Source organism: Budorcas taxicolor, chromosome 20 (genome assembly GCF_023091745.1).
Source record: "Budorcas taxicolor isolate Tak-1 chromosome 20, Takin1.1, whole genome shotgun sequence".
Lineage (NCBI taxonomy): Eukaryota > Metazoa > Chordata > Mammalia > Artiodactyla > Bovidae > Budorcas > Budorcas taxicolor.
In genome coordinates, this window is record NC_068929.1 from 13,577,604 (window position 1) to 13,598,378 (window position 20,775).

Genomic DNA, 20,775 nt, shown 5'->3' on the forward strand with positions numbered 1-20,775 from the left:
TTTTAAAGAATATCTGGCTGCATCGTATCTTAGTTGTGGCACATGGGACCTTCCCTGTGGCACATGGGACCTTCCCTGTGGCACGCGGGGTCTTTTGTCCCAGTGCGCAGGGTTCCTGGGCTCTTCCTTGTGGTGCATGAGCTTCTCTAGTTGTGGCGCACAGGCTCCAGAGCAGTTGCAAGCATGGGCTTAGCTGCCCCCACAGCATGTGGGGTCTTAGTTCCCTGACCAGGAATTAAATTCATACCCCCTGCAGTGGAAGCACAGAGTCCTAACCACTGGACCGACAGGGAACTCCCTACTGAGAAATTACTAAAAGGATGGGAAAACCATGTTTTAAAGAAATAAGATACTGGTACCCTTTAACTTTATTAAATAAATGAGAAGTTAGTAAATGTTTCCCAGCAGCATTTAATTTTATTACTTAAAATTTTACTTTATTCTGTTTATCTTATTGTAAGTGAGTTTCATTTATTTATTTGACACCACCACGTCCTAGTTGCAGCACACAGGATCTTCTATCTTCGTTAGGGCATATAGGATTTTTGGTTGCAGCGGTCAGGATTTTTGGTTGTGCTATGTGGGATCTAGCTCCCTGACCAGGGATGGAACCCAAGCCCCCTACAGTGGGAGCTAGGAGTCTTAGGCACTAGACCACCAGGGAAGTCCCAATAACTGAGTTTCTAAGTCTGTTTTCTAAAAACAAATAGCATTCCTATATATATATATATTTAAAAGGCTTGCTTTAATAGCTCCAAAGGCTAAGTATGACTGTGAATGGACATATAGAAAATACATTTCCTAACATCTTCTTTTTTGGCCTTGCCACATGGCCTCAGCAGTGAACTTTCACAGTCACAACCACTGGACTGCCAGGGAATCCCCATTTGCTAAAATCTTAATTGCAATACAAAAACCAAGTGTTTCTCTAAGTTCCAGCAATAAACATACAAATAAAAATAGGCATTTAAAAATGCCATTTATGAACACATCAAAGAACATCAAGTACTTAGAAAAATAAATCTAGGTTTTTACACACGAGAAATAAAAACGTGTCTGACAAAAGATTTATACAGGAATGTTTATAGTAGCTTTATTCAAGAGGTAAAATTCAGAACCATCAGTAGGAAAATGGATAGACAATTATGGTATATTCATATACAACAGCAACAGGGAGCTACTAACACACTACAAAATTAGAGTCCCAAAAACATGTTGAGCAAAAGTAATCAGATGCAAAGGAGTACATAATATAAAGTTCAAGATCAGGAGAAAGTAATCCGGGTGGGTGGCAGTGGGGAAAGGGCTTAAAGCAACTTCCTGGGAGGATGAAAACATTGTTTTGTGGGGTGGTTACACAGGTGTATACATTGTCAGTATTCAAACTGAATACTTAAGATCTATGTACTTAATTAAATGCAAATTATGCCCTAAAAATGTTCATTGGAAAAAACAGTTGATTCAAAATTATGAACTAAGTCAAAGGAGGACTCGGATTTTGACTTAATTGTGCACAATCTGTTAGTCTGAAGCACAATCTGTTAGTCTGAAGCATTGACTTTTGGCCTTCTCTCTATGGGTTTTGTGACCAACAAAGTCACTTCTAAAAAGGAATAGACACTTGTCTCCAATAGAAGTAAAAATTGAGAATATATCCCCCCAACACACACAAAGAGGAAGCAAAAATATGAGGAGAGATAAGGGGTGAGGAGGGATGAATAGAAAAGAGATAACTTAGGGAACCACTAAAGGAGATTTTAAAATCTGATTTATAGGAATTTCAGATAGCAGAACAGTGAAAATGGAAGAGAGAAATTATCAAAGTAATAATGCAAGAACATTTGCCAGAAGGGAAGGAAATGCGTTTCCATATTAAAGAGGCCCACGGCATGAATGTGGGGGCAGGAAGAGATGGGGGTGGCACATTATTGTGGGCAATGCTGGTGGTGCAGTTGCTAAGCTGTATCTGACTCTTTTAAGACCCCAGGGACTAGCCCACTAGGCTCCTGGGGAGCATAGGATTCTCTAGGCAAGAATACTGGAATGGGTAGCCATTTCCTTCTCTAGGGGATCTTCCTGACCCAGGCACTGAACCTGAGTCTCCTGCTTGGAAGGCAGATTCTGTACCACTGAGCCACAGGGAAGCCCACCATGCAGAGAGCCAGGGTCAGAAAACAGGTAAACAGCGGCCCACATTCAAAGGATAGGAAATCAGAATAGCAGCAGACATTTTTAAACACTGAAGACCAGAATGTAATCCGAGGATGATTCTGAAATGAAGCAGCAATTATTTTCAAATTCTTCAAGAATTCCACATAGAGCCCAACTGAGAGAATAGAAAAAAGAAACTCTCAGATATGTAAAGTCTCAAGTTACAGAATCATCCACATATCCTTCCGCAGTAAATAGGGGAAGATATACTCTCCAAATCAAGAAAAACGATGAGATGGGCTCCAGAAACAGGGAGTCCAAACCAGAAAAGAAGGTAGGGGACTCAAGAGAAGTCCCAGCAGGGCAACTGTGCTGCACATGGACACCTGTGAAGACTCAGTCGGGATGAAAGCAGGAAGGAAGATTTTCATAAGTTTTCCAGGAGCGGGGTGGTAGGGGGGGTGGGGGAGGAGGGGGAAGAAGAAGGAAATAATTTATCTGACAACTTGACCATGTCAAAAAGTATAAATTTATATATAAACAGACTTGCTGGAGGGTATGAAAGGTCAAGCTACAGGTTCAAAAACAAACCCAAAGCAAATGAAAAAGTGAAATAATTCTTAATTCCAAGAAAAACAAAGAGCTGTACCAGAAAGGAAATGTCATCTTAGTTCATTAGGTGGTAGAGCAGTGAATAACTACCATTAATACCATACAAATACTGAATATGAAAACCCAAATTATGCTTAACATATTGGGAGAAAGCAGGAAAAGAGTGGGGAGGAGTTTTAAGAAAATAAAAAATCCTTTTATACCAGACAAAAAGTATAAAAGTCTGGTCAGACAATGTCAGAAGTCTAGGTTTACATCTATAACTGAAGTCTCCCATTTGCCTTTCTCTCCAGAAAAAAAAAAAAAGAGTAAAAGAGATTGAGTTCTTTTATCTAAAATTTCATTGCATGTGGAGCAAATAAACAAAAAAGTAAGTAACTTTTCATATGTCCCAAATGTGGGGAAAGTCTATTCTTTATTCTTGCAAAATCAAAATAATATACTTCATAGCATAAATGAAAGAAAAAATTAATTCTTCCATAATCTTTGTGGAAGTATAAACTGTACTTCTAAGACTATTTTTCATTCACTAACACATTAATATCTTTATTGTCATTTGAAGAAAAGGACACAACAAATAATATAAAATAATTTTTATTTACATAATTTACATCTACAGAATATAACTGCTTTCTTTAGAACAAGAAAATTTACAATGACAGATATTGCTTTTTGTCAAAGACTTCTTCAAGCAAGACAGTATACATGGTGACCTATATTTCAAAAAACATGGTGGTAAGCAGTGGATATTCATATTTTTATCTGTGCCTCAATCATTTTACCAACAATTAGGCTTTTAAGTCATCATGTTGATCACTTGCTAAGATATAAGTGCTCAGGAGGAAAAGTCAAGAAAAAAATAAAGACCTTTAATCATATCTCTTTGAAAATTTATAAAATACAAATTCTTCACATGATCTTTATAAGAGTCAGATTCAACACAGGTGTGAACAAGTCCTTCCCCCTTGTAAAGTAAATACACTGATTTTCTTTTCCTAAGAGTACAACAGCAGGAAAATTTAGCTGACTTGATTCTCTAATGCAATGAATGCCCAAAGATAAAATAATCCTTTCTACAGTAAGAAGCTACATCTTCTACAAATTGACTCATTGTAGATGAACAAGAGACAGATGTTAACAAATTTAAAGTGATATTAAACAAGGGATAAAATCATAGTTTAGCTATGACAACCTAACACCTAAACTAACATGAACTAAAGAAACCTTTTCAGAATATGAGACTTTTAAAATTTATAAAAATGGCATTTAAAATAGCAATGTGATTTACGACCATGATTCTTATATTAATCACATGAAATAAATAAACGCAGATCTATAGAGAATTTCCTTCAAATCCTCCTTTATGACAAAAAAGTTTAAACTGTAAATTTCATTATAAGGCAATGAATAAGAAATGTTCTAATATCAACTGTTTTAATAAATTAGGATTACTGTTATACTTGCCAAGCCAAATCCAGTTTTACTAGTTAACCTGAAAACTGGTCACCATTTTTTCCATTTACAAACATAATTAGACATTAAAATATCTTCCCAACTGAAATACTGATTTCATAATGCAGTCAACAGTTTTCATTGTTAGGCACAACTCATAATTCCAGGGACAAATATCTCATAGGTAATGACATCAGCACCTTAAGGTAAGAAAACTACTGTCTAATACAGGGGTCAATCCATCTATGGCCATCATATAAGTATTGTCTGTGGCTATTTTCATACTGAAATGGCAGAGTTGAGTAGTTACCACAGAAGGCATCTGGCCCACGAATTTGAAAATATTTTTGCAGAAAATGTTTCTGATTCCTGATCCAAGGTATTATCAACCCAGAGGGCTTTTCATATAAAATAATAATTCTGTTTTTTCAGAAGTTTAATTTGAACCCTAAAGATTTGATTGGGTGGATAAAGGAATTATCTACGTAAATCACAAAATCTCAAAATTTAAACCCAACCCATAAATTCATATTGATGATAATCACTGACTTAATAAAGGCTTATTGTTATCTTATTTTCTGTTTTTAACATGTCAATTATGTTCTGTCCGTAAAGACCTACATACTTAGGTCCTTAAGGAGAATTTAATGGGGGAAAGAAGACAAGAAATTGTTTTTTAAAAAAGGAATGTGTGTATGTGAGCATATGTTTATGTAATGGAGGCTGAGTTTTGTATGGAAATTTGCCTCATAAATAAGGTTAAGGGTTTTTTTTTTTTCCCATACAAATCCTGAGATTATCTAAGAAATAAGAAAAACAAAAAATTCACAGTACAAAGTCAATATGCTGAACTATGAGAAAAAAATGTATTCAAACATATATACTATCCAAATACTTTAGTTATATCACTTTAAATATCTTTAAAATTAAAGAGGGAAAGGAGACAAACATAAATTTGTTAATGCCTTCTTTACCCATAATCTCAGGGGTAAAAAATTAAAACTGAATATTCTTTTAAATAAAAAATTTAAAAATAAATAAGCTTTTTGATGTTTTATCTTTATAAATAGTAAGTTTAAATACTAGCTCTTCAATTAGGACTAATGTTACATCAATATGAATTAGAAAAATACACATTTTTCAGTCAAATAGATGATAATAGAAAAGTTTTTAACAGTTACCATACTAAACTGGAGTTTCACAATTTTCTTTCATATATTTAGAGGCAAATGAAAAGGCTTTCACCATACTAAAAAACCAAAATTAAAAAAAAACACCCAAACCCCCCAAAATCCTAAAACAAAAACAAAAAACCCTAAGCAAACATAAAAAAAACCTTCACAAAAGGTTCGCTAAATGTTAAATATAATCCACTTCCAAATACATCAGCACTGTGACTTACACAGACATTATCCACAACATTCGAGGATGTTCATGTGTGTTCAATACAGAAAGAAGTCAAAATGTAAACAAGACCTGTTATTTCTGTCTGAGAAAGCAGTCTTAACTGGTTATTTCCAAAATGCTGAGCCAATCAGAATGAAAAGGACCCCAGCAATGTTCTTCACTGATTATAAAAGCTTCAAATCAAGCTGAATAAATACTGAAAATCAACCTGAAGAAAAACTGCCAGTAATGCTTCTTTCTAAATACTGCTTTGTTGATATAACTGATTCTGGAAATCTCAGACTTAAAAAAAAAATTAAAAAGGCGACTTTCTATTCTGTTTCATCCACTTCAATAAAGATATCATTAAAGAAATATTCAGAGACTGTGGTTGGCTCCTCTTCAGGTACCCGGTTTTGGCCACCTTTACATTCTCCTTTCAGTAAGGGACGATTATGAGAAACCTAAAAAGATAATAAAAATAAGTACGCAGTATACCATTTATATTGATAGTGGTGGTCTAAACTGATACCTGTCTGAAAAGCAATATAGCAATAAGTACTCACTCACTTAGTCTCTCAGCAATGTATGATTCTTTGTGACCCCGCGGACTGTAGCCCACCAGGCCCCATTGTCCATGAAATTTTCCAGGCAAGAATATGGGAGTGGGTTGCCATTTCCTACTCAGGGGATCTTCCTGACCCAGGAATAGAACCTGTGTCTCCTGCACTGGCAGGCAGATTCTTTATCACTATAAGAGCTTTAAATATGTTTATACTCACTGACCCCATAATTTAATTTCTGTGCTGTTATATTAAGGAAATAATCCTAAACATAGTAAGAGATAACCTTTGCAGCATTAGTTATAATAATAAAATTAAGATCAGCAAATATACGATACTAGACATAACTAGATTAACTGTAATGTACACATTTATTACTTCATTCAAATTTCTGTGAAAAAAATTAACAATATAGAAAATATAACACTATTAAATCTAAATGAAAACATTTTAATGACCAAAATAGGACCCATGAAACAGCACAGTACATAAGGAAATATCGCAAATCAAAGCAATTCTATCAAAAATTAGCATACTTATAAATTTAGAAAAATTAAGAAGGCATGGTATTGGCATAGGAACAGACATGCATATCAACGAAATAGACTAGAAATATCCCTAACACATATGGATGGAAATTTAGTACCTGATAAAAGTGATATTTCCAAAAGAAATTGAGAAAAGGTGGATAATCCAATAAATAATATTGGACAACTGTATAACTATCTCACAAAAAGGAAATCAGACTTATCATACTAATTATACTTCATTACAAGTTCTAGATGGATCAATAAACTTAAAAGTAAAAACATTTTTAAAAATCGACTATAGGGGCTTCCCTGGTGGCTCAGTGGTAGAGAATCCACCTGCCAATCAGGAGACACAGGTTCAATCCCTGGTCCAGTAAGATCCTACATGCCACGGATGTAGGCGTGCCACAACCACTGAGCCCATGCACCACCACAACGAAAGGCCGTGCACTCTAAGCCCGTGCCCTGCAAAAGAGCTCACCACAGTGAGAAGCCCGCACACCGCAACTAGAGCAGCCCCTACTCGCCTCAACTAGACAAAACCCGGGGCAGCAACAATGGGCCAGCCCTGCCAAAAATAAAGCTGAGTTCTGAAACAATCTACTGTAAAATACCAGAGGAGAATGGTTTACGATCTCAGGGTGGGGGAGAGCGTGTGAAGGAATGGCATGAAAGCCAGAAACCATAGCAGATTGGTAAGTTCATGTACATAATAGCAAAAAATATCTGCATGGCACAAACCACCACATACAAAACCAAAAGATAAATGCCAAAGAGGGACAAAAAACTGCAACCTATAACACAGACACATGTGTTCATTAAATCTATGAAGAAGATAAAAAATGAACATTAATAATATACTATTGTGAGGGAAAAGGCTCTCATACATTGCTGCTAAGAACTGAAACTGATATAATTCCTATGGAGGATAATCAAGCAGTGTCTGTCAAAAGAATAATCATTCCTTTAGACCAGCAATTCTATTTCTAGGAATTTAACCTATAAATGTGAAAATGATCTATTTATACATGAGTTGTTACTATACTGTTTGAAATAGCAAACAATTAAGAGTAACTTAAATGCCTGTGTGAGACCAGTATCACTCAATGGTACACCCAAACAATGGAATATTATAGAATCATTAAAAACAACAAGGGCACTTATTCTTGAAAAACAAAAAAGGAAAATTTATGTCCACACAAAAAGTTGCATCCAGAAGCTCACAGCTTTATTTATAATAACAAACTCTGAAAACCACCTAGATGTCCTTTGGCGGGTAAATGGATAAACAAAGCTGGTACATCCGCACTGTGAAATACTACCCAGCAATAAAAAGGAACAAGCTATTGATACGTAAAACCATCTGGATGACTCACTACTGAAGAGACACCAATCCCAAATACATGATACCATTTATAAAACATTCTTGGAATCCACACACTTTAAAAAAGAGAAATATACAATTATTTTACTTATTTATTTGGCTGCACCCAGTCTTAGTTATGGCACACGGGATCTTCAGTTGCAGCTTGTGAACTCTTAATTGTACCATGTGGGATCTAGGTCCCTGACCAGGGATCGAATCAGGGCCCCCCAGCATTGGAAGCACAGAGTCTTAGCCACTGGACCACCAGGTTAGTACCCAAAAGACACATTTACTGGAAACCAGGTTGCCAGAAAATAAGGAGACAGTAGGGGTGGCAGGGAAGTGGGTGTGTCTATAAAAGGGCTAAACAAAAGATTCCTCTAGTGACAGAACTGCTCTGTATCTTGACTGTCGTAATGGCAGTAGAGCAGTTGTGATACTGGAGGAGAGTTTCACAAGACGTCACCACTGGAGAGAACTGAGTGAAGGGTAGATGAGATCTCTCCATATGGTTGTTTATAACTCCATGATAATCTATAATTATCTCAAAATAAAAAGTTAATAATTCAATTTTTTTAAGAGAGCAAAGGACTTCCCTGGTGGTCCAGTGGCTGGGACTCTGTGCTCCCAATGCACGGGCCCAGGTCCGACCCCTGGTCAGGGAATTAGTTCCTACATGCTGCAACTAAGAGTGTGCATGCTACAACTAAAGATCCCTCGTGCTGCAACAAAGATCTGGTGCAGCAAAATACATACATAAATAAAAATAAATATTTTTTAAAAAAAGAAGAAAGAGAGAAGGAAGCCTTTTATCTACTGTTTTGTAATGTCTCCAAGTCACACTGCTACATGTGAAAAGCAAAGAAGAGGTGATACGCCATTATTTCTGTAAAAAAGGAAGAAAAATGTTTATGTTTGTGTACATTAAAATGTCTCTGGAAAAGTAAACCAAAATCTGATAATACGACATACCTGCAGGAAGGAGGAACTACAAAGCTAAAGGACAGACATGGGAAATAGTTTACTATGAACTCTCTTTTGTAGGTTATGCATTTTAAAACATGTGGAAAAGAAAAAAAAGAAAATAAATAAATAAATAAAACATGTGGAATATATTAGTCAAAAAAACAAAGTAGCAAGTTGAGGACGATATTTAGATCAAACCCTTGCCTCACACTATATACCAAACTGATTATTCAAAATTTTATACCTGTGGAGAAAAACTTTTAATCATAAAAGTACTTTAGTAACTTACAAAGAAACAAGTAATAGATTGTGGCTTATTTACATGCATAAAGAACTCATACAAAAGAAAACCACTGAAATTCCAAAAGGTATAAATCAGTAAACAAAAACAACACAGCAATTTTAAAAAAGACAGAAACAAAATCTAGTAAATATATGGGGGGAAAAAAAACAACTCACTAATAACTGAAGAAATGCAAATTTTAAAGTTGAAATGACAGGAGTTCCCTGGTGGTCCAGTGGGTAAGAATCTGCCCGCCAATGCAGGGGACATGGGTTCAATCCCTGGTCTGGGAAGACCCTTAAATGCCTTGGGGCAACTAAGCCCCTGTGTCACAACTACTGAGCTAACGTTCTGGACCCCGGGTTCCACAACAAGAGGGGCCCACACACGGCAACCACAGAGTAGCCCCTGCCTGCCTCCAAGAGAAAGCTCTCACACCGCAGCAAGGACCCAGCAGAGCCAGAAATAAATAAATACATTATTTTTAGAAAATGAAATTACATTTCCACTCCTCCACCACTATATTAAATAAGAAAAACAAGTGCATTTTGAAGAGTAATAGCTCAGGCTGGACCAAACTGGCACAGTGACACTTGGTAATTACTATTCTCCAAAGTAATTTGTCGACAATAATAAAGACTCATAAAATTCTGGTCTCAGAATATAATTGTAGGAAATAACATAAAATACTTTAAAAATGTTAAAAGTGTTCTTTACAAAAATACTCTTTCCTTTGAGGCTCCATGCTATCCAATAATAGTCACCAGCCTTTTCTTTGTTGAGATAAGTCACCCCAATATTCTTCCAAAGTCTTTGATATAAGTTCCCAGATTTTTCTGCCCTAGTACTTGCTATGACAGCTTTAGAATGCACAGAAATGAAACATGCAAGCAAATTCTAATTTTACCGTTCCTTGAATTCCTGTAGGTATCAGGACATTTTTCCTAAAGGAAATAAAATGCAAGCACTATTTTGTTTTGCTTCCACAAAAGGAGCAAAAAGGTCAGAAGGATCTTTGCAGTAAAGGACTGGCAATTAAGTGTTCATTTATGGTTAGTTCAATGGCTCTGTACTAAACTAGCTGTAACTTTCTAATTCAGCACCTTATCTTCTAATAAGTAGGGTAGGATAACCAGGAAATGGATTGGAGTTGCTATGCAATAATTTCTGACATCCAGATGAAGAAAGCAATTACCATGTCTTTCCTAGTTGAGCCTGATAACCAATCCATTCTATACAAATAAACAAAGAACAGTTATCACATACCTGAGTTGCTGAACTAGCATTATTCGTATGTTGAGTATTGTCAACAACACTTGGAGATGGAACGTCAGAGGACTCTTGAGTTTTTTTCTGGCTTACACTAGGCAGATTAGATCTTTTCAAATTTTGTCTTGATACAGGTATAACAGGTTTTAGTCGTTTCTTACTATGAACCTGTGTAGGTTCATCAGAGTCCAAGCTATTCTTTGAACATAGTAAAGACAAAAATCCCAGGGGTCTTCTGCCAGGTCTAGAAATGCAAATGTAAAGATATTCAAGAATTTCCAGAAAGACACATTCTTTTTTTTTAATAGTCACTAAATTTTTCATAGGCAGATTATTATAGTAAAGAAACTAAAAGCAGGAATGTACAAAATTTTATAGGACAACATCAATACCTGTATAATTAAACTTTTTTTTCTTGCCCTGCTGCCCAGCCATTGGGATCTTAGTTCCTGCACCAGGGATCAAACTCACGCTCCCTACATTGGATGCCAGGGAAGTCCAGGAAGACACATTCTTAATAGCAACTTCTTTCCATAAATGCTAAACTGGTACGTGGGATACCACATGAGCGGCACATCTTCTAAGTACTGATACCACTAGGTATCGAATATCACTATGCCACGCCAAATACTTGTGACGAAAGTCAAAGCTTTCTCTAGAGTCGTACTTATCAAGCTTAAAAATGCATACAAATTGCCTGGGGAGCTTATTAAAATGAGGATTCTGACTGAGCTGATGAGGAATGGGCCTGAGTTCTGCATTTCCGTTAAGTTCTCAAACGATGCTCCTGCTGTTGGCCCCAGGACCACATTTTGAGTAGGGGTCAGCAAGCCATGATCCACATACCAAATCAGTCCACCAACTGATTCTGTAACTAAGCTTACTGGAACAGAGCATGCTTATTTGTTTACATATATATATGATTATATAATCACAATGTAATGTATAATGTTCTATAGAACCCTTGTTCTAAAACACTGCTTCTCAACTGGTTTAACCCAAACTCCCAAGACGTTGCCTTCATTCTATTTTAAGCACATTCCTAATTCCAGAAAAGATGTAGTTTATATAACAAAAAGAACAGGTTTGTTAAATATGCTTTTTCAAGCATATTTGAAAGCTTATTTTCAAGCTTATTTCAAGCTTATTTTCAAGCATATTTTCAAGCTTCCTCCCACTTTCCTTTAGTGGAGACTGGTACATATCCTCCCCTCTTCAATTCAGCAACACCACATTAATGATTTGAATGCTGCTGCTAAACCAATAGATGTCTATAACCCAGCAGACTTGCTTCTAGTATGAGGACATAATGTGGGAGAAGCTAGTTTGGGCTTAAATTTCACACTTACTCTTAGAGGGAGAAAGCCAGAGCTGACCTCTTTGGTATGCCACAAGAGAGAGAAATGCACACATTATCTGGGAGTTCAATAAAACAACTTCCAGACTACTTCTGATGTCAGCCCTATGTCTCACACCATCCACATCTGTACTAGGAGCTACAGTGTGGTAGAATAAATAATTATCAAAATAATAACCATGAACAATCTGAAAAAGAAAATGTGCAATCCTAAATTCTAAAGATTTTCTATCTAAAAGTCAAAGTTTCAGGACTGAAAGTCCGTCATCATCATTTAGTTGCTAAGTCATGTCCAACTCTTGCAACCCCATGGACTATGGCCTGCCAGGCGCCTCTGTCCATGGGATTATCCAGGCAAGAATACTGAGATGGGCTGCCATGTACTTCTCCAGAGAATCTTCACAACCCAGGAACCAAACCTGGGTCTCCTGCATTGCAGGCAGATTCTCTACCGACTGAGCTATGAGGGACGCCCTGACCTTAAAGTTAAGCTCTTGTCATATGGAATGTCCTCTGAAAGGGTCTGGCATTAACTGTGTTTCCTTTGATGACACCTGTTCCCTTTATATTAATGACAGAGGGGTATGTTCACAAAACACCATCCTTAGTATTGGACTTAAGTCTTTATACATGTTATACCTATTCCATATAGGTTTAATTTATCCACTGAGAACAAAATGTGCACAGAAAAGAAACATTAAAGACTGTGTCATGATACCTGGTTAGGGGGGGTTTTGAAGACGATGTGATGCTGCCCATTTGTTCAGACTCAGAAGCAGCACAAGTTCTTTCTTCCTTATCAGACACCATTACCTCATCCTGAGGTAACTGAGATGCATCCTTTTCTTGTGTATCTGTTATTTTATTAAGAGATCCAGATCTGATACTCTGAGAAGTTGGTTCAAGTTGCTCTTTCTGAGGTTCTGAAATTGTCTGTATGTTTCCTGAGGTAGGGAAGATATTCTGTCCCTTGTAAGACTCCCCTTCAAAAAAGAAAAAAATGGTAAGCACATATGCTGGAGATAATATTCAATTATACTACAATATTTGAAGAAGAAAACCCATGATTATTCTATTGTGAACCTACTTTGGTAAGTTAAATTAAAAATTAGTCGAGTTACTTGGACTATTAGGAATTTTTTTAAAATTTTATTTATTTTAGTTTTAACTGTGCTGGGTCTTTGTTGCTGCGTGCAGGCTTCCTCTAGTTGTGGCAAGCAGGGGCTACTATCAACTTGCAGTACACAGGTTTCTCACTGCAGTGGCCTCTCAATGCAGAGCACAAGCTCTAGGGCACTTGGGCTTAGCAGATGTCACATGCAAGCTCCAGAGTGCCTGTATTTCAGCAGTTGTGATGCAGGCTTAGTGGCCCTTCAGCATGTGGGGTCCTCCTAGACCAGGGATCGAACCCGTGTCCTCTGTACTGGCAGGCAGATTCCCAACCACCAGGGGAGTCTCAGGCATATTATAATGGGTAAAAGCTGTGGGACAGCTTCTATGTTCAGATATAAAATAGTTATATCAATATATCAATATTTTGACTTAGAAAAGCTTTCTCCGTAAATATTTCTTGAACTAGCAAAATGAAAAAGTATCACTTTCTAATTAAAGGGTAAAGCTAAGGTCAGAATGGCCCTCACCACACACAAAATCTACACACAATAAATGTTGGAGAGGGTGTGGAGAAAAGGGAGACCTCCTATACGGTTGGGAGGAATGTAAACTGGTACAGCCACTATGGAGCACAGTATGGAGGTTCCTTAAAAAACAAAATATAGAGATACCATATGATTTAGCAATCCCACTTCTGGACATATATCCAGAGAAAACTGTAATTTGAAAAGATATGTGTACCCCAATGTTCTCTGCAGCATTATTTACAATAGCCAGGAAACGGAAGCAACCTACATGTCCATCAATGGAGGAACGGACAAAGATATGGTACCTATAGTCAATGGAATATTACTCTGCCATTAAAAGGAATGAAATAATGCCACAAAATGGATGGACCTAGGGATGTCATATTGAGTGAAGTAAGTCAGACACAGAAAGACAAATATCACATGGTATCACTTATACGAGGAATCTACAAATGCACCTATTTACAAAACAGAAATAAGAGTCACAGATGTAGAAAACAAACTTATGCTTACCAAGGAGGAATGGGGGGTGGGATAACTTGGGAGACTAGGACTGACATAAAGATACTACTATACGTAAAACTAGATAACGAATAAGAACCTACTGTATAGCACAGGCAACACTACTCAGTACTCTGTAATGGCCTATATGGGAATAAGATCTAAAAGAGGATATATGTATACACATAACAGATTCAATCTGCTGTATAACAGAAAGTAACACAGCACTGTAAATCAACTATACTTCAATAAAAATTAAACACAAAAAAGGTTAAAGCTAACTAAGGACCTATAAAAACTCCCTTATACACAGCTTTCCAATTCCTTAAATGTAACTGTTGAGCTTTTACAGGAAATCCTGGAATTATCTGGTTTTTTTAAATTAAGTATAGGATGAAAGTAGCTTTTTAGTAAGGGCTATCAAAGTGCTAAACCTAAGATCTCAGAAGGGACCAAAAACAAAACAAAACAAAACAAAACAAAACATCCTCCAATAATAAAGGCTTCATTCTTAGAGAAAAATGAGCAAGACTCATCTTCTATCCCAAATTTAAACAATAGTTATGAAGGGTACTAAGCAAAATGCAATCATTTCACTCACCTGTTTCCTCCAAAACATTTTTTAATTCCTTTGAACACACCTGTTTCAAGAAAATTTACAAAAAAATATTATAGTTGTCAAAATTGATTTTATTTCCTTCCTTTAAAAAACAGTTCAATTTTTTTGTTGTTGTTGTTTTTTACTTTTTTGGCTGCACTGCAAGGCATGTAGAACTTTCTGGACCAGGGAATGAACCATCACCTCCTGCAGTGCAAGTACAGAGTCTTAATCCCTAGACTACCAGGGAAGTCCTCCTCCTTTCTTTCTTAAGCAAAGAAAATCGCTTATCTCCTACAAAACACTAGGGTCAGACATGTTTCACAGGATTTCTATCAAACATTACGAAAACATTATGACAGATGCTTCTATCAAACACTGTAGCTACTATTTAAAGTATTCTGTAGCATAACAGAAGAGGAAAAGCTTCCAAATGCCTTTTACAAAGCAAGTGTAATATTGATTCAACTAAGCAGTTTTACATCAGTGCAAAAACATCAAATGAAGTATTACCAGCATAATTTAGCAGCACCTCAAAAGACTAAAACATCATAATCAAACAAAGTTTGGGAATTCCCTGGCAGCCCAGCCGTTAGGACTTCACATTTTCACTGCCTAGGGCATGGGTTCAATCCCTGGTTGGGGGACCAACATTGCATAATCTGTTTGGCACAGCGAAAAAGTTTGTTTCACGAATGTAAAGATGATTCAGTATTTTAAAACATTAATACAAATCAACCAATCTGAAGAGAAAAATAGCATCATCTCTCTATTTGCAGGAAAAGTATGAAATAGTATTCATTCTTGGGGAAAAAAAAACACGTAAAATTGAATAGACAGGTATTTTGTTAACAATATAAAATATTAACTACTGCAGTCCAAAAGCCGGCATCCCATTTCATAAACAATGGATATATTCCCATTGAAGTCAGGAGTAAGAAAAAGATGTCTAATATCAGAGCTGTTTTCTGATTTTTTTAAAAAGTTATATTAGCCAATATAATTAGAAAAAGAAAGAAATTCAAGGTGTAAAAAGTAGAAGAGAAGAATTAAAATTATATTTGCAGATGATATAACGGTTTACTTAGAAAACTCTAGAGAACCAACTGAAAAAATATTACACACAATGACGGGAATTCTGTAAAGCATTCTAAATTAAAAGAACTTTATGATAATAGTAACAAAAACAAAAAAAGATAAAATTCTTAGATATAGCCCAGTAAGAAATAAACCAGATTTATATGAAGAAGAACTTAAAACAGCGTTAGGAGACAGACACAAAAGAAATCTTAAAGAAATGGAAAGACACACAGTGTTTCTGGGTAGGTACATTCAGCATCACATTTATGATGTCAGTTTTCTTTGTGTTAATCCGTCAAGGTAGTATGATCCTAACACAAGTACCAACAGAGTTATTTTTTTTTAAGTTCCAGATAAGCACATGCTAAAATTAATATAAACTTTAAAACATAACAAGCAACTAGGGAGATCTTGGAAGAAGAAGAAAATTGTACTGGGGGTCAGGGAGGAGAACAGACTGTCCCTTTAAGATATTAAAGCACTTAAAACCTACAGTGTGAAACTGACCCCAGAACAAATAGGTAAATCAATGCAGAAGAAAGAAAATTTAGGAATATACCCAAATACTTATGGGAATTTTATTTAATTCTTAATGTTTTTTTTTTTCTCTTTTCTCAAAAACTACACCTTTATTTTATTTTTCGGTCTCGCAGTGCAGCACACAGGATCTAATTTCCCCAACCAGGTACTGAACCAATGCCCCCTGCGATGGAAGCATGCAGTTTTAATCATCAGACCACCAGGGAAGTCCCCAAAAGTGGAATTTTAAATCAGTGGAGAAAAGATGAACTCTTCAATAAATGATGCTGGGACAAACAGATAGGTATCTGGGGAAAATTAAGTTGGTTCCTCTGTTCTTAAAACCAAAATAAATTCTAAACAAATCGATGATATTAATTAGAAGAATTCATATTAATTTCAAGGTAGACTTTCAGCGTATAACGTAATCTCCACAGATAAACATAAAAAGACTAATTAAAAGAAAAAATTTTTTGAGCTTGCAGGATTTCAGTTCCCCTACCAAGGATTGAACCTGGGTCCTAGCAGTGAGAACGCCAAGTTTTAACCATTGGATCATCAGGGAATAGCCCAAAAGGCTAATAAATCTGATTACAGAAAAATAAAAATCATTTGTATATCTAAGTGCAATGTGTATACACTCTAGAATTCAAAATTATAACCAACTTTTTAGAAAATAAAACTCTCAAATAGGCCCAACAGACACTGTACATCCTTTTTTTTAAGATTTAGTCACTCCAAAGTACAGCTATCATTTTTTAACATGTGTGCTATGGTCAGTCATGTCTGACTCTCTGTGACTACACAGACTATAACCTGCCAGGCTCCTCTCTGTTCATGGAATTTTCCAGGCAAGAATACTAGAATGGGTTGCCATTTCCTTCTCCAGGGGATCTTGCCGACCCAGGAACAGAACCCAAGTCTCGTGTCTCCTGCATTGGCAGGCAGGTTCTTTACCACTGAGCCACCTGGGAAGCCTGCCATTTGTTAAACGGAATATTATAAACTGGTGGCATAATTTTGCATATAATGATATGCTATGGTCTTTTTTCCATGTCATTAAATATACTTTTAAAATAAAGTGAAACAATGTCTGCATAGAATGCTAACAAAATGTTGAAACTGGATGACAGATACCTAGGGATACAAAGGCTAAGCACCAAAGAATTGATGCCTTCGACCTGTCGGTGCCGGAGAAGACTCTTGAGAGTCCCTTGGACTGCAAGGAGATCAAACCAGTCAATCCCAAAGAAAATCAACTCTGAACATTCATTGGAAGGACTGATGCTGAAGCTGGAGCTCCAATACTCTGGCCACCTGATGTGAACAGCCAACTCAAAGTAAAAGACACTGATGCTGGGAAAGACTGAAGGCAAAAGGAGAAGGGGATGACAGAGGATGAGATGGTTGGATGGCATCACCAACTCAATGGACACGAGTCTGAGCAAACTCTGGGAGATAGTGAGGGACAGGGAAGCCCGGCGTGCTGCAGCCCATGGGGTCACAAAGAGGAGGACATGACTTAGCAACTGGACAACAACTACCTTTTTAAATGTTTCAAGACTGTCACATTAAAAAGTTAAGCAAACAAGTCTCCAGAAGAAAATCACAAAAAGCAGAATTAAAAGACAACAACCTGAAGGAACTTCCCTGGTGGTCCAGTGGTTAAGAATCTGCCTTCCAGTGGCAAGGGCTGAGGATTCGATCCCTGGTCAAGGAACTAAGATCCCACAGGGACCCTCACGTGCAGGGCAACTCAGCCTGCACACCACAACTAGAGAAGCCCTACGCAAGCTGCAATTAGAAAAAGCCCCCTCACTGCAACGAAGACCCAGCAGAGCCAAAAAAAACAGACAGCAACCTGAGAAAAAAAAATTTGCAACTCATATCACAAATATTCAAAATAGACGGTTCCTCTAAATTTATAAGATAAAGATCAACAAACCAAGTTGAAAAAAAGGGTAAAGAATACAGTCATGTCACAGGAAAGGAAATAAAACTGGATCTTAAGCATATGAAGTGAAAGTCGCTTAGTTGTGTCCGACTCTTTGCGACCCCACGGACTATACAGTCCATGGAATTCTCCAGGCCAGAATACTGGAGTGGGTAACATTTCCCTGCTCCAGGGGATCTTCCCAACACAGGGATCGAACCCAGGTCTGCATTGCAGGCAAATTTTTTACCAGCTGAGCCACAAGGGAAGCCCTAAGTATATGAAAAATGTTCAACTTTATACATACTAAGAGAAATTAAAAATTATTCTGGAATACCATTTTTTAAACTATTAGATATAGAAGACTATACCACTTCTGTTGTCTGCTATAACCTAAGGACTACTGGTCTTCAACCATCCTTTTGAGAATATAGATTCTAATCTTTCCATAGTGTAGTACCCTATGATGAGAACCAGAAACAAAAACAGAGAGGATGCTTAACAAACCTACAACACAGAGGCCAGTAACTGAATCTGCACAGTACTGTCAGGCATCCCTGAGGTTTATGACTGAGCTCAAGAAGTCTGTGTATTTTGCAAGGAAACATTTCAAACAGAAGAGAGAGCAAAAGAAATGCCCTGGAACATGAAGAAATATGGTGTACTCAAGAAACTAAAAAATGGCCACAGTAAGGCAGAGCCCAGCACAAGATGAGATTAGACACAGAAAACAACCACATGAACAAACAGGGCCTTAGAGGTTCTGGTTTTATTCCTAAGAGCAATGGGAAGCTTTAAGCATGATGATAATGGTAGTGATGATATTCCCAGCTGGCGCTAGTAGTAAAGAATCTGCCTGCCAATTCAGGAATTCAAGAGTCGTGGGTTTGATCCCCGGGACGGGAAGATATCCTTGAGAAGGAAATGGAAACCCACTACAGCATTCTTGCCTAGAAAATCCCATGGACAGAGGACCCTGGCGGACTATAGTCCAAGGGGTTGCAGAGAGTCGGACATGACTGAGCACGTGTGCGCACACACGCAATGATATCACTATTACCATCTTACACAATAGGGAACTTATTCAGTATCATTCCTAAGATCCCACAGCTTTTAACTGGTACAGCCAAAACCCACATCCGTATGATGCTCTCAGTCTTATCTTTAGCCAATGACAATGAACTGGGAATGGGTTTCCTGAGTAACATCCAACAATTTCCACCTAGAACTAGTAGAAAGTAAAACTCCAAAACCAGTTTTATCTGGATTATTTATGGTAGAAACTATTAGAACTATGTTTATACAAAGAGTCTAAAGGAAGAACAGAAATAGGTCCATTGATATGGCCATCTCACTTGTTTAATGATTCCTTCCATCTTACCTCAGAGGTATATTTTTGACAATCTATTGAAGTGAGTGAAGTTTTTTTGGCAGGAGGGACATGGTCACTTTCATCAACGCTACAATGATATCTCTTCCTAGATACAAGATTCAAATTAGCAGCAGACGTTTCTGAATCATCTCTTTCAGAATTAGATAAACACATGTCATCTTGACCAACTGAAGTTACTGGAAAACTGATACTGCATAGAAAATACACACACAGTAAATTAATTACTTAATGATGTTAAAGGCTGAGCTACTCTCAAGAAAACTACCAAAGAAACTTCTAAATAACTAATATATACATGGTCACAGTCACAAAAATGTTAGTTTTCAGCTCCATTCATACTTAAGAGCTCACAACTTAAATTCCATAATACTGAATTAAATCTGAGGCATAAAAATGTTTTGTCATTAAAGTTTAATTTTAGTCTAAAGTATTTCTTCCTAATAGGAAAGGCTTCAATTTCAGATGTTACTTGATACACAATTAAGCATCTTAACGACTATTAAAATACAACTTAAGAATTTTACAGCAAAGAAAATGAGTATCACAAATATTTTAAAGTGCATCCTCTTTGTACTATTTTTGTAAATTTCTGTGAATGTATATTTATTTCAGAATTAAAATGTATACAATGTAGCCACATCTTCAACAAATGATATTTTATGATCCACATTGCTAATTTTTTTAGCTTTCAAAATACTTAAAATACCAACAAAGTAGTATTATACGTTTAAATGGCAACTTTATCAGCTATAAAATTAGTAATTTTTCTCTAACTTATCACATAATTATTAAATGAGATCTCCATCACAATTACAAATAAGGTTGGTGAATGGCTTGTTCAATTTTATTCAATTCATAAAGCACCCCTTCCTCCTAGCAAAAACAGGTCAGATGATTCATTACCTCGTGTCTTCTCTTTCTTTTGTATTCATCGATTTGACCAATATGGGCGCCGGCAGTAAAGGATTTGGCATTAACTGCATAGTGCTATCAGCATATCCTTCTGGGATTTCCACCAGAGTTAAGATGAAAGTTTGTTCATCCTCACCATCCTGATGTACATTAACTAGATTGACTATCAAAGTTTAAAAGTTAGAAATGAAAAGCTGAACTGTGAAATGACAGAAAATCACTAATTTACTTCATTTCTAAAAAGTCTCATGACAGTTTATCCCA

General features: G+C 36.6%; 1 protein-coding gene across 1 annotated transcript in view; it reads right to left on the reverse strand.

The window, feature by feature from the left end:
* Window positions 1–5,933: 5,933 nt before the first annotated feature.
* The window catches only part of BDP1 (B double prime 1, subunit of RNA polymerase III transcription initiation factor IIIB), a 78,507-nt gene continuing 63,665 nt past the window's right edge, over window positions 5,934–20,775 (reverse strand). The window contains exons 34-39 of the mRNA XM_052659257.1: window positions 20,503–20,674; window positions 19,588–19,789; window positions 14,678–14,717; window positions 12,654–12,918; window positions 10,576–10,822; window positions 5,934–6,065 (exon numbers count right to left, since the gene is read on the reverse strand). Coding sequence (XP_052515217.1) covers window positions 5,934–6,065; window positions 10,576–10,822; window positions 12,654–12,918; window positions 14,678–14,717; window positions 19,588–19,789; window positions 20,503–20,674 — 1,058 coding nt within the window. The remainder of the gene's footprint in view (window positions 6,066–10,575; window positions 10,823–12,653; window positions 12,919–14,677; window positions 14,718–19,587; window positions 19,790–20,502; window positions 20,675–20,775) is intronic.